Source organism: Salvelinus alpinus, chromosome 31 (assembly GCF_045679555.1).
Source record: "Salvelinus alpinus chromosome 31, SLU_Salpinus.1, whole genome shotgun sequence".
NCBI classification, from domain to species: domain Eukaryota; kingdom Metazoa; phylum Chordata; class Actinopteri; order Salmoniformes; family Salmonidae; genus Salvelinus; species Salvelinus alpinus.
In genome coordinates, this window is record NC_092116.1 from 11,661,512 (window position 1) to 11,675,363 (window position 13,852).

A 13,852-nucleotide genomic window follows, 5' to 3' on the forward strand; every position below is an offset into this window, starting at 1 on the left:
AGAACAGCTGGTGCTCTCGTGCATGCTTCAGTGTTGCTTGCCTCGAAGTGAGCATAAAAGGCATTTAGCTTGTCTGGTAGGCTCCCGTCACTGAGCAGCTCGCGTCTGTGTTTCCCTTTGTAGTCCGTAATAGTTTTCAAGCCCTGACACATCCGACAAGCGTCAGAGGTCAATTTTGATCCTGTATTGACGCTTTCCTTGTTTGATGGTTCGTCTGAGGGCATAGCGGGATTTCTTATAGGCGTCCGGATTAGTGTCCCGCTACTTAAAGGCGGCAGCTCTAGCCTTTAGCTCGATGCAGATGTTGCCTGTAATCCATGGCTTATGGTTGGGATATGTACGTACGGTCACTGTGGGGATGAAATCGTTGATGCACTTGACTGAGGTGGAATACTGCTCAATGCCGTTGGATGAATCCCGGAACATATTCCAGTCTGTACTAGCAAAACAGTCCTGTAGCGTAGCATCCGCGTCATCTGACCACTTTCATATTGAGCGAGTCACTGGTACTTCCTGCTTTTAGTTTTTGCTTGTAAGAAGGAATCCGGAGAATATAATCATTGTCAGATTTTCCAAATGGAGGGCGGGGGAGAGCTTTGTATGCATCTTTGTGTGTGGAGTAAAGGTGGTCTACAGTTTTTTTCCCTCTGGTTGCACGTGACATGCTGGTAAAAATGTAGCAAAACTGATTTATGTCCCCGGCCACTAGGAGCGCCACTTCTGGGTGAGCTTTTTCTTGTTTGCTTATGGCCTTACAGAGTTAGTTGAGTGTGGTCTTAATATAGATGAGAACTCTCTTGGTAGATAGTGTGGTCTACAGCTTATCATAAGATACTCTACCTCAGGCTAGCAATACCTCGAGACTTCTTTCATTTTAGACATTACGCACCAGCTGTTATTTACAAAAAGACGCACACCCCCACCCCTCGTCTTGCCAGACGTAGCTTCTCTGTTCTGCCGGTGCATTGAAAATCCCTCCAGCTCTGTTATCCGTGTCGTTGCTCATCCACGTCTCGGTGAAACCTAAGATATTACAGTTTTTAATGTCCCGTTGGTAGGATAATCTTAGATCATCAATTTAATTTTCCAATGATTGCATGTTAGCAAGTAGAATTGATGGCAGTGGGAGTTTACTCGCTCGTCTACGGATTCTCAAAAGGTAGCCTGATCTGCGTCCTCTTTTAATCCATATTTTCTTCACGCAAATTAATCTGGACCTGTTCGTGGGAGAGCAGTATTTCTTTCTCGTCGGACTCGTTAAAGGAAAAAGCTTCTTCCAGTTCGTGGTGAGTAATCCCAGTTCAGAAGTTATTTTCGGTCATAAGAGACGGAAGCAGCAACATTATGTACAAAATAAGTTAAAAAAAATAAGTTACAAACAATGCAAAAAAACAATCAAAATAGCACAATTGGTTACGGGCATGTAAAACGTCAGCCATCCTCTTCGGCGCCATCTTACTAAACCATCACTCCCCTTCTTGGTCAAATAGCCCTTACACAGCCTGCAGGTGTGTTGGGTCATTGTCCTGTTGAATAACAAATGATAGTCCCACTAAGTGCAAACCAGGTGGGATGGCGTATCGCTGCAGAATGCTGTGGTAGCCATGCTAGTTAAGTGTGCTTGAATTCTAAATAAATTGCTGACAGTATCACCAGCGAAGCACCATCACACCACCTCCATGCTTCACGGTGGGAACCACACATGCGGAGATCATCCGTTCGTCTACTCTATGTCTCACAAAGACACGGCGGTTGAAACCAAAAATCTCAAATTTGGACTCATCAGACCAAAGGACAGATTTCCAGCGGTCTAATGTCCATTGCTCATGTTTCTTGGCCCAAGCAAGTCTCTTCTTCTTGTTTGTGTTCTTTAGTAGTGGTTTCTTTTCAGCAATTCCATCATGAAGGCCTGATTCACGCAGTCTCCTCTGAACAGTTGATGTTGTGTCTGTTACTTGAACTCTGAAGCATTTATTTGGGCTGCAATCTGAGGCTGGCAACTCTAATGAACTTGTCCTCTGCGGCAGAGGTAACTCAGGGTCTTCCTTTCCTGATGCGGTCCTAATTAGAGCCAGTTTCATCATAGCGCTTGATGGTTTTTGCGACTGCACTTGAATAAACGTTTTTATAGTTCTTGACATTTTCACATTGACTGACCTTCATGTCTCAAAGTAATGATGGACTGTCATTTCTCTTTGCTTGTTTGAGCTGTTATTGCCATAATATGGACTTGGCCTTTTACCAAATAGGGCTGTATTCTACCCCTACCTTGTCACAACACAACTGATATGCTCAAAGGCATTAAGGAAAGACATTCCAATAATTTACTTTTTACAAGGTACTCCTGTTAATTGAAATGCATTCCAGGTGACTACCTCATGAAGCTGGTTGAGAGAATGCCAAGAGTGTGCAAAGCTATCATCAAGGCAAAGGGTGGCTACTTTGAAGAATCTCAAATATAAAGAAAATTTGGATTTGTTTAACACTTTCAAAAAAAAGTTTTTTGTTTTTTGATGTGTTCACTATTATTCTACAATGTAGAAAATAGTAAAAATAAAGAAAACCCATTGAATGAGTAAGTGTGTCCAAACTTTTGACTGGTACTGTATGTCCCTACAGTAAACTTCACCACAAGCCCATTGTTCACATCCCACACTACGCCCCTGCTGTCTTCCTTAGCAAACCCTGTGTCTTGGGTTGGAATGGCATTGAAAGTCAGTTGCTGCACTTGGCAACGTGTCACAATCTACTGGCATTTGGCATTACAGGCGGCAGTTTGGATACTACGCCAGCTCGAGTGCAATGTTGGAATCAGAATTAGCCCTGCAAAAAAAGTGACTTTCCTAGCGACCTCAACCAGAAAAGGTTATTTAGACCATTAAACCACCCACTTCTCTCCTCCCACCCTACTTTGGCCTCAGATTAATTGATGGGGTTCTGTTTGCATCATCTTTTCCGTCAAGCCTTGGCGTAATGTCACCCAACGTGTTTATTCTTTCCCAGTGTTTATTTTTTCCCATTTTGTAAGAAAAACACGATAATTTAATGTCATATAGAATAATAACTTCTTGCAATGAAGCTCCAAATAGGTTTTGCTAGATGCTTTCTACCTCATTCTAGCCTACAAGCAAGAACAGCAGTTTAAGCTCTAGGGTAAATTATCTTGATTGTTTTTTCCTTCATATATGTACAGCAAAACCTGTAGAAAAAGCTTTTCCACATCCTCTTAAGTAGCAGACCTACCTCTAGGACAATGTCCTTACAAAACATGTACCCACACACTGCACATATCCTCCTAAACCACTTGAACAAATTCTCATGAAATCCTTTCATTCAGATCCAATCCCAGAGAGGTACTCACGTTCCGCCTCCCCACCGGAGAATGGCTTCAAGCAGTACCTGGATACGCACCTGTACGCCAGCCAGGGCAAAGGGCCCACCAAGACAGAGAGGACCCCCCACTTTGGCGGCAGGTCCTCCTCACACGAGGGGCCTCCTCGCTCCCACTCCAGGGTCCAGGTACAACCAGCCCCTCCCAGCAGTAGGGGCTTCGGTGGCGGCCATTACAGCCGGAGACTGGAGCAGCTCTCCAACGGCTATGACACAGACAGCAGCCGGGAGGGCAGCCGTAATGACAACTCCAGCTCCAGCAGCAGCAGTAGTAGCAGCAGGCCCAGTCGGCCATGGAAGCCCATGCGTGAGGTGCTAAACGTGGATAGTGTGATAAGCGGTGGTGGTGGTGGAGGGGGTCACGAGCGCCGGCAGCACAGCCCCCACCAGAGACCTTCCAGCCAGGAGAGGACGTCACACCCCAACGAAAAAGACAGGGACCGGGACTTCACATGGGGTGGGCGTGAAGAGCACAAGCCCAAGAGCCTGATGACCATCTATGAGGACGAGCAGCGTCCTGAAACGGGCGGCAGCCGCAGTTCGGTGGAGTCGGAGGGCAAGGACAGGTCAAAGGGCACCACTGTGATGGCAGACACACTAAAGGTGCGCAGCGACAACTGGAAGATCCAGCGCACAGAGTCAGGATACGAGAGCAGCGAGCGGCTTAGCAACGGCTCGGCCAACCTGGACTCACCCGTGGTGGAGAACTTTATGTCCAAAGAGCTGAGGCCCATACCTGAGGTACACCTGACAAGGTAAACAGGAGTGTTATTTTTTGTCTCAAACAGTTCCAAGTCAAACGCTGTCGCTGCCTTCCTCCAGCTATAATCTCTTTGTCACTCGTGTTATGATTCGACTGAGAGTCAAAATCGCTGCCATTTCTGAATAATTAAACGGTGAAAACAACTAATTCTAAAAATAGAGTAAGAGATTTTTTACGTAAGTACACATGGAGCAGAATCTGCCAACGTTATTGTACTAGGGTCGTCATTTGTCGTCTCGGCAGGGTGTCTTGTTTGGCGATGATCCCAACTAGCTGACGACTGCTCTCCTCCCAAGAGGGACAGCCAGTCAATGGCCGAAACAGGTCTAACCAGTGCAAGCCAATGTCTCCTGACAGTGGTGTTTCCATTATAACAACATAGTTAAATATGTTAATTCATCCCAATGTATATAACAAACATTAATATACAATATAAATACATTGCTCAATATGTTGGGAGTGAATAATTATCTGTTTTTTAATGAGTCAGTATTAAGACTATGGGTCTTAATGACTAGTATTAATTTCTATTTAACATTCTATTGAACTGTTGGAGCTAGTAACATAACCATTTTTCTGCACTTGCTATAACAAATGCAAATATGTGTACACCACCAATAAACTTTGATTTGATAATGACTATATAGAAATCCATGTACAAATCTGTAAGTGAAATCTCACTAAGGCTTTAATATAGATCCTCTCTTTAGATCTCTGAACTTCATTGCTAGTTGATTTTAAGAGGTGATAGTGAAACTGTATCTAAACACTGTAGCTATTGTATTGGCATCCTACGATTCAGTGCTCCACTGCTGGGCACAATAAGTATTGACTTTTCTCAGTCTCCCGAATTCATCAATGCACCAGCCGAGAAGAGAAATGGATGTGAGCCATACATTTACCAAAAGAAAAAAGCTGTTTTTGGTGGATTAGTATCGTATAACTCCACAATAAATCATATACAGAACAAAGTAGTATGGAGTAAAGTGGATTTCCGTGTTTACGCTAGCAGTTTAGATCCAACTTAATCTCTTTAAAAGGTCAGTTGGGGGGAAAACCTGCATGCGGAGAGACACCATACAAAGGGACATGCATAGAAAGGCCGTTGTCATGTGGCGTCAGCGTTTGACTCAATTTGTATATTTCAGGGACCCTTTCTCTCACCGGAGAGGTGACGACTCCAAGGCCCACATCTTGCACTCCTCCTTCTCCTATGGTAAGTACTACAGGGTAAAGTTTCCCCTAGGTACAGATCTAGAATCAGCTTCACCTCCCCCAATCCAAACCTTAACTATTAGTGGAGAAAATGCAACACACTCCCAATATCATTATCTAGGGGCAACTTCATCCCACTCCATGGTGGTAAGTAACTTATGCTGCTTTTTGACTGACACCGATGTTCGACTGGTGTATACACACTGATGTTATTCTAAGGAAATTGTGTTAAACATTGGGGTTAATCCTTTGTGGAAATTCGCCGCTAGTTGTCCTGCCTCCCATGATGTTTTGTGCCAGTTACCTTTCGGCCCTCACTCCTTATTTGTTTTGCTTGTTTGTAAGTTGTCAGAAAAGCCAAAGCATCTGGCAAAATCCTCACTTTACACCCCATCTTGTCGTATTGTCCTTTGCCCAAAGCATAAACACTCAAAAAATATGAAATGAGGCAGCTGTGCTAATTTTGGGTCAATATTTTGGCTACCTGGATGAGATCTCATCTAGACTAAATGTATTATTGTGTAGACGTTGGGGGGAAAAATAGGCAGCTGAAACTTTCCGATGGTAGGAAATATACTTCTCTGTCAGTCGCTTAACCCAATGTGTCTGATATGGAGGGAAAATAGACTCTGGTGCGGTCATTATCAGAGAATGATAATCTTTGTCATTATGTGCTTCAGAAGTTAAATAGTTTTGCCCCCCGAGATGTTTATTGTGCAGTATAAAGTCTAGAGATATTAAGAAACACCACTCTGTAATTTCCTTGATTTATGGTCCCATCAGTTGTGCTAAGGTTAGAGCCCAATGGTGGCGATTTGTTATGGAAGTACACGTGGGATTGGTTTCTCATTTACTGGACCGGTCCTTTTCCAGAGCAAAGTTCATGTGTGCTTTGCAGTGCACAGAGAGTAATATGATGTGTTCTGCCCTGAACAATGCATGTATGAGCCTGAAAAGTGGTAAGGAGAGGGGTGAATATCAATGTATCCGGTATTTTAACACTTAACCCTTAATTTGCAAGGTCATTTTTAACACTTAACACCTAGGCACCCAGTTTCAAAGAGAAGTGGAACAAATCTTACAAACTAATCAATAACTCCTGTGTCTGATTGAAGGCAACAAGCTTTGAGTACAAAAAACAAATAAATACAAGTCAGGTTTACAACTAGCTATTTTACCACCCAGACAAGATAGAGGGAGATTAGTTGATATGAATAGCAGCAGGAGGGCTCTCCGCTCGGCCACCCCTCACATACTGTATCTGTTTTTCATCACGTTCCCACTGTCTGAACCATCCATTCCAAGAGAGAAAAATAGATTTGTTTTGTAATGCTCCAATCTACGGCAGCCCTTTTAAACACCCGTCACCGATTCTCAGAATTGTCTGTGGAGTTTGTCCTTACAGAGCAGGAATGATGAGCGAGCTCATGGGTGCCTCCCAGCTGTGCCCAGCCGGGCAGAAAATGCCATGACCCGGCCTGTCAGAAGGTGGCATTCACACACACATAAATAAAATGCCATTTTCTGTGGCACCACACTTTTCCCCCTCCCCTCCTTTTATTTTGTCCTTTCTTCTCAATAACAACAAATGGGGTGAATGCGAGGTCTCAAACATCAGTGTTTAGAACAGCGGGACGGTGGGTTGGTTTTACGTAAGTCTGGTGAGCTGACTAATCGAAGCGGAAAAGGGTTGTGTTTTATGTCTGGCCTGTGAGCGTCTGTGTGTGCAGAGCAGAGCAATCCATGTGGAAACACTCCCTGGCAAGGAAACAAACACTTTTGAAGCCTTGATGTATTTATGACTGCTGCGATTTCTGATCCCCCTTAGGTAATTTTTTTCTGGATCTGTCATTTTGAGCAGTTTGATTTAAAACAGTGGGGATCAATTAAATCGTATTTTAATGCCTTCACAATTGTATTAGCTTATTGCACACACAGTAGGTCTACAAGAGAATCAATTTATTTCATTGTTCGGGCACCACTTTGATTGATTGCTGTGTTCTTGGCTTCCGGTGATATATAATCTGTAACAAAATGTCAGATCTTTCCAATTTTCCAACTATTTATATGATAACTTTTTAGGAAGGCTGACTTGTTGATAACCTGAGTGTTCGATATTTGAGTCACCCTATTTGAGCCAGGGCTGTTGCCTCTACTCCCCGCCATTTGCAAATTGTATTGACAAGCTCCAGCAAATGTTTTTGAATTCAATTTGGCAGGAGTTCAGCTGTGAGCCCGGGCTGCGCTGCAGATTCCAGAGGTCCATTAGAGGCTAAAATACTTTTTAAGATCAAAGCTGGCCAGGATTCAGTACAGACGTAAATAGTAAACACCATTTTATAAACAACAAACCTTTGTTTTGTCTGGATATAGTGTTACGTCTACAAACAACAGTCATAAAAGTAGAGAATATGGATGTTATGTCTAGATCTCTTCTGGAACAGCCGTCCAGACTTTGCCCAGCTAAATGACAGCGTTACATTGTGTTTTTGTTGCCGAGATGCCAGCCTAACCACAGGGTGCTAAAATGGATAGAATGCCTTTAGAGAAGGCATTCTGTCTGTGTGAGGGCTTCGAAAGGTCAAGGCTGCTGGGAGATGGGTGGAAAGTCCAACCGCTTCAAATGGCTGTATCCAAGCAGTAAATCATGCTATCGCTTGATTTACTCCGATTGGCTCCCGTGGTTCCCCAGACACTCGACTGGAGGCATAGACCCACACTCTGCCGTGCTAATTCCTTGTTTTGCTATCGTGTTAGCACAACATCGCTAACACTTACTGAATATGACCCCCCCTTCTCCTTCCTCAGAATATCAACCTGTTTCATTCACAATGAAAGCCATATTGTGCAGTGTCAAACTACATCAAATGAACACCTACATGCACCAACCTCTGTCACCAAGACACAAACTGTCTCTATTTATCAAGGCTGACAAATTATTGCTATATAGGTGTTAATTTGTCTGTGAAAGACAGAATGTTTTGAGCAAACAACAATTTTATAATATTAAAGGGGGATACCTAGTCAGTTGTACAACTGAATGCCTTCAGCTGAAATGTGTCTTCCGCGTTTAACCCAACCCCTCAATGAAGTTAACGTCGTTGTGTTCAAGCATTTGTGGTGGCGTGTATTAGTGTGTCTAAGACTTAAGGCATGCCTTTGTGTGTGTGCGCCCACTGCTTTTGAGAGCACGCCTTGGCTCTGCTGCCTCAGCCTGTTTAGATGGAAAGAGTGCCTTTGGCTCCCAATGGGTAACCAAGCACAACCAAAGCATTTCCATGTTCTCAAAAGCTTAATAGGACTCTTCTGCATATTAATTTCAAACAATTATCCAGTCATGTAAGCTACCAAATCTCTCACATTTTAATGAAGATAGTAAATAGATAAACCTATATTAAATTCATGGAAATTATTGACATAAAGCAGATTCCGAGAAGGATTTCTTTCTCAGTCCTGTGTTATGTTACTGTACTTTGGTCTAAAGCGCATCCAAAATGACACCCTGTTCCCTATACAGTGCACTTCTTTTGACCAGAGCTCTATGGGCCCCGTTCAAAAGTAGTGGAATATTTAGGGAATAGGGTGGCATTTGGGACGAAACCTATGACTCAGCGAGTTGGGAGCTGGGTTCTAATGCTCCCACGCTCCCAGGCTTAGAAAGCCCATTGACACCACTTAACAAGCCTGTGACTGATGTGTTAAACTTCGTGTTAATGCCCTGGGATAGAGTCCAAATTTATATAGCACCTTTCGGCTTGATGTTCTCAAACTGGGGTCCTATCAGCACTCCCATAAACCATACCGAGTGGGTGGATTATGTTGAGTGATGAGACGATTTAATAAAAAAAGTGTCAATATTTTCAATATTCAACAATATGAACAGGCATTGGGGTTAATAACTATTGTATTTATGAAATTCGTAATGACTTTGAAATGAATAATTGGTTAGATTGTCAGTATTTTAACAAACTGTCTGCCTAAGTAAATGTGGAGTTGACACCCCAGAGAACTGATCGATTAATTTAAAAGTGTGAATTTGTGCAACGTGAAAGTTCATTCGCTTGTGAGATCTGATATCTTTGGATCCCTGCCATCCACACCAGCTTGAGTTACATCCCTCTGATCAGTGTCTTATCCAGTTTCAAGCTGGAAAAGGAACTATCTTTAGATGTCAATAAATACTCTCGACAGATTTTGGGTCCTCTGATTACTCAGATGTACCATCAGATCGAATTTAAACTTGTCAAAAGGCTCTACGTTTTTTGCCATGGTTCTCTTTTTCTCCTCCCCATAATTGATTCGCACGAAAACTGAATAGGTAGTGTGAATGCAAGTATGATTGATGTCAAGGAATTTGAAGGACTGCAGATCAGCAGAAAACCCTGAGCTCTACAAATCTTGACTCGGCAATCTTGAAATTGAAACGTCTGAAGTTGTTTCATTTAGTTGCTTCAACACAGCTATTTAAGACGTTCAAAAAGCTCTTAAATTCTGCTTTTATAATTTTTCTTAACTGGGAGAGGTTGGAGTTTGTGACACCACGTGAGATATTTGGTAAGTAACCTGAAGCTCCTATATAGATGCTGAGCTATGATCATAGAGTTTTGAAACAATGTGATTAGTAAGATGTTGATTTGATTGACAGGTGTCCTTTTGACTGCTCAGGATAGTCCCATTCACTGAAATGGGATCAGTGGCATCAGTGATTTTTGTCCACAGAAACAGTATCTTCGTATTAAAATCACCACTGGAACACTAAATATTATGTACACAAACACCAGAGGCCATATTCTATCAAAGACAGTAAAGCTGGGTGTACACTACATGATTTTGGCCCCGATTTGGCTGTCCCAAACAGGTTTTTGAGATCGGAGACAATGTCGTTGCCCACTCTCGAGCAGAAGCGACGACTACTACTAGTATGCGTTCACAAGCAATGTTATTCAGTTCAAAATGTTCGCTAGATATTTAAACTCTGTATGGCAAGCGTGAATGTCTGACTGAAAACATTTATGAGGCTGCTTTTGAGCCACAGCTCGTTTTTTTATTTAAAAAATTTATAGAATTACAATTATTATTCATAATACAAAAATCAACTTACATTGCTACATCAAAAATGTCTAACAAAACAAAACACAGGTATTAACAAGAAAATACTCAAACATACAAAAAATATCAATAAAATAATACAAAAAATAAACAATTTTAGTGCAATTGTATTCACGCTGAAAAAATCTAATTATAATGATTCAGGAAGATGTTATTCTTGTTATTGTTCACTAGGGCCACAGCTCGTTCTAGCTACGTTAACAATCTAATGACATCATCACATTGTTTTTGCAAGAGAGCATGGTATGGAGAATCCTCACGACCACGTGAAGAATCTTGGAGTGTGTGACACCCATTTGTACCAGATCGTTTAGTGTGCGCACCACTACGTTGGCAAGACAACAAAAAAACAACAGGAAAGACGGTCGTTAAATGTGAGCGGCTCAGCGATGTTAGGATTTTGAAAGTAGTGTACACCTGGCATAACTGGGTTTCAAAGTGTGTGCTCTTTTGGATTCATCCAGTAAAACACATTTATTTTTTACAGTGTTGAACCAAAGAAGCATTTTCAAAATATGCTTTCTCGTTGTGCGGAAATGTGTATTTTTCTTACTGCAGAAACCGTATTATCGGTTTTGATTCATTGGGACACAAGCTTATCCATGTTGTTTCTTATGGCAGCATTAGCAACTTAACGCCACTGTTAGCAACACAGTTTCTGAACTATACTGTTGAACTTGTTGTGCCCCTAAGTGCGAAGAGATGGAACAATAACACATTACTTTGTTAATGCACCGTATTACAGAGGTATACATCAATTAAGTTGTTGGTCTCTAATGCTTATAGTTGTAAAACTATCAGAGTGACCCCAACTCTGCCGTTAACCACTTAAGAGATTATTCAACCATCGATTTGATGGTAATCGGATTGCTGGTGTCTGAACCATTTTGGGATCTGGTTAGAGGCATTTCTCTAACCGGAGAGCCGCAGCTGCCTTGCTCTTTGTTACACAACAGCAATGCTCCCCAGTCCCTCTGGTTCTCTCGGCAACAGCCGACACGACTGTAAAGAAGAGAGGATTTGCTACGGTAAGAAGAAATGTAGTGGAGGGCTGTAAACTGCAACCCACTTTGTTTTCGTATTGATATTGTTATGGTTGCGTGCCAAAATTGAAAATGAATAGCATCAAATTGAGAATCGCCACACGGACTTAGCGACATAAAAGCACGCAGCGTTGAGAGGGAGAGAAAAAAAGTCAGATCCCAGCGTAATAAATGCATGCCAGCTGAAGGGTTTTAGCCGGCAATGCTCCTGCGGAGAGCACAAAAAAAAGGAAAAGGTGAGAGGGTGAAAGCCGAGTATGCTTACACATCACAGACAGCCTAAGCCGTATAAAATGATGCACATTTTTCAACCATAAACTTTTAGCCACACTTCCTGTGAGAGCCCAAGGGCCTTAGAGGTTATATTGACACACGTCTCTTTGCAATGACATGAAAGGTAAACATGACATGGCCCGACTTTCTTGCCCTAGTTTCTTTTAATCGTGGTCATGCCCTTCTCTGCAACTGTCCCACTACCACTGATGGCTCCCTATTTAATCTGCTTGTCACTTGCTTTGTTGACATAGCTCACTGGGTCAGGCTCTGCCACTGGGGCCTAAATCTGCAAGGTGCAGAAAGTTCAGATGCTGGGCACCCTCTGCCTGTCACACCACCACCCCCCTCGGTTCAGGGTACGACCCTTGCCCCCTATCCCCCTCTCCCCACTGGGTTGAAGTCCTCACTTTGCATTAGCAAGAATTAGCATAATTAGCCTAAAGGCTAGCAGATTGGCCTGGGCTTTGGACTTTAGCTTTCTCTGAGGGGCCTTGGCCTCACTCATGCCGGATCAGACAGTGGTACATGGGGCCCGAAGGCACTCTACCAGACTGCCTCTCTACTTTGATGCATCCTCCCCCAGCACCGGGCTAGGCCCACAACCAAGTTAGATAACATGTCTGTGCTAGAGACAGGCAGGAAAATACTGTGAGTCTGTTCAAACATGGAATCAGAGCAGAGTCACATAATTTTTTGTGGTTGTGTGTCAGTGAGGTTAAGGGTTGAAAATGTATTTTAAAAAGTCATTTTGAGTACTTGATTCGGAATAGGGCAGTCTTGTTTGTGTAGCTGTAGAAAAGTAGTAGCAATCTACAAAATCAAATGAACTTATTCTTATTTTCCAGGTGAACACCCAACAAAGTCTCCAGACCTGCAAGATGCACATCTCAAGTTGAGTCCAAGATTACAAAGGTAAAGCATGGTTATTGTACTACGTACAGTTTGATTATTTGATCTGTAAACTGGATATAGAGTAAAGATTCCAAAGATTGGTCTCTGCTATTCACCCAAGTACCAGTACTGATGCTAGTGATAAAGTATGCAATCTTATTCTGGATAGACTGTTTCATTGATGTCTATTTTTTTTCTTTCTCCCTGCAACAGAAGACGAGCCTTCCGATATACGCCTGGAATTCTGGAGAGGAGGGACGGTATGGATGATGAGCAGGAGGATAACGTCGATGGCAGCCCCAGCCCGGTCAGCCCCTTTCCCCCATACCTGGCCAAGACCAGCAGCTCTGAGTGGAACAGCTCCGACAACCTCACCGGGCCCTTCTCCGAACAGGAAGAGACCAGGCCACTGGTCCCCAGAGAACCCTCCCCCCAACCTCATTACCATAACCTAGCCCCGCCTCTCCCCCCAAAGACTTACGCCCACCGATCGACAGACCAGTCAGGCTTCCGCACTCACCAGCTCCAAGAGCCCTCCCGGACGAGCCCCCGGAACGAGAGCAAAAATGGTCCGATCCCGTCCCTCTCCCACACCACCCTCCACAGGTGGATCGAGACGCCCCCCGAGCACAAGCTCTCGTCTGATGCAAGCTCCAAGTCAGGCTCGTCGGACCAGGACCGGAACGATCTGTCGGCCAGTGAGAGTGGAGAGGAGAGGTTCCCCAGCCCAAGGCCAGGGGACGACATGGATGACCTAGACTCCCCGATCGCACGGGGGATGGTTCTCCCCATGGTCCTCCCCACCACATACTTCTCTGTGGACAACTGTATGACGGACACATACCGGGCCAAGTACCACCAGAGGTCCACCCTATACACGGACACTAAAGGTGGGGAACAACATGCGTCGTCTGGTGAGAGCGACCTGGGAGATGGGTGGCTCCCCATCCCTGAGGCCCAACCTGCAGAGCCCCCCAAGAGCCGGCCTGAATTAGGTAAATGGAATTGTCTGTAGATAATTTGCCACAGGACGTGGGAAACACTTGGAGCCCTAATTGTTTGTGGTCATACCCACTTCACCATTTGTGAATGGCCAAAGTAAAAGCATGTTCCTGCTATAGATTTGTTTGTCATCAATAAATGTTACAAAAGGACCAGAACTTTC

General features: G+C 43.6%; 1 protein-coding gene across 3 annotated transcripts in view; it reads left to right on the plus strand.

Annotated features, from left to right (window-relative positions):
* The window catches only part of LOC139561080 (inactive ubiquitin carboxyl-terminal hydrolase 53-like), a 64,410-nt gene that overhangs the window by 46,818 nt on the left and 3,740 nt on the right, over positions 1-13,852 (plus strand). For all 3 annotated transcript variants that reach the window (XM_071377921.1, XM_071377924.1, XM_071377922.1), the window contains 4 exons: positions 3,338-4,145; positions 5,302-5,369; positions 12,642-12,708; positions 12,901-13,682. In XM_071377921.1, coding sequence (XP_071234022.1) covers positions 3,338-4,145; positions 5,302-5,369; positions 12,642-12,708; positions 12,901-13,682 — 1,725 coding nt within the window. The remainder of the gene's footprint in view (positions 1-3,337; positions 4,146-5,301; positions 5,370-12,641; positions 12,709-12,900; positions 13,683-13,852) is intronic.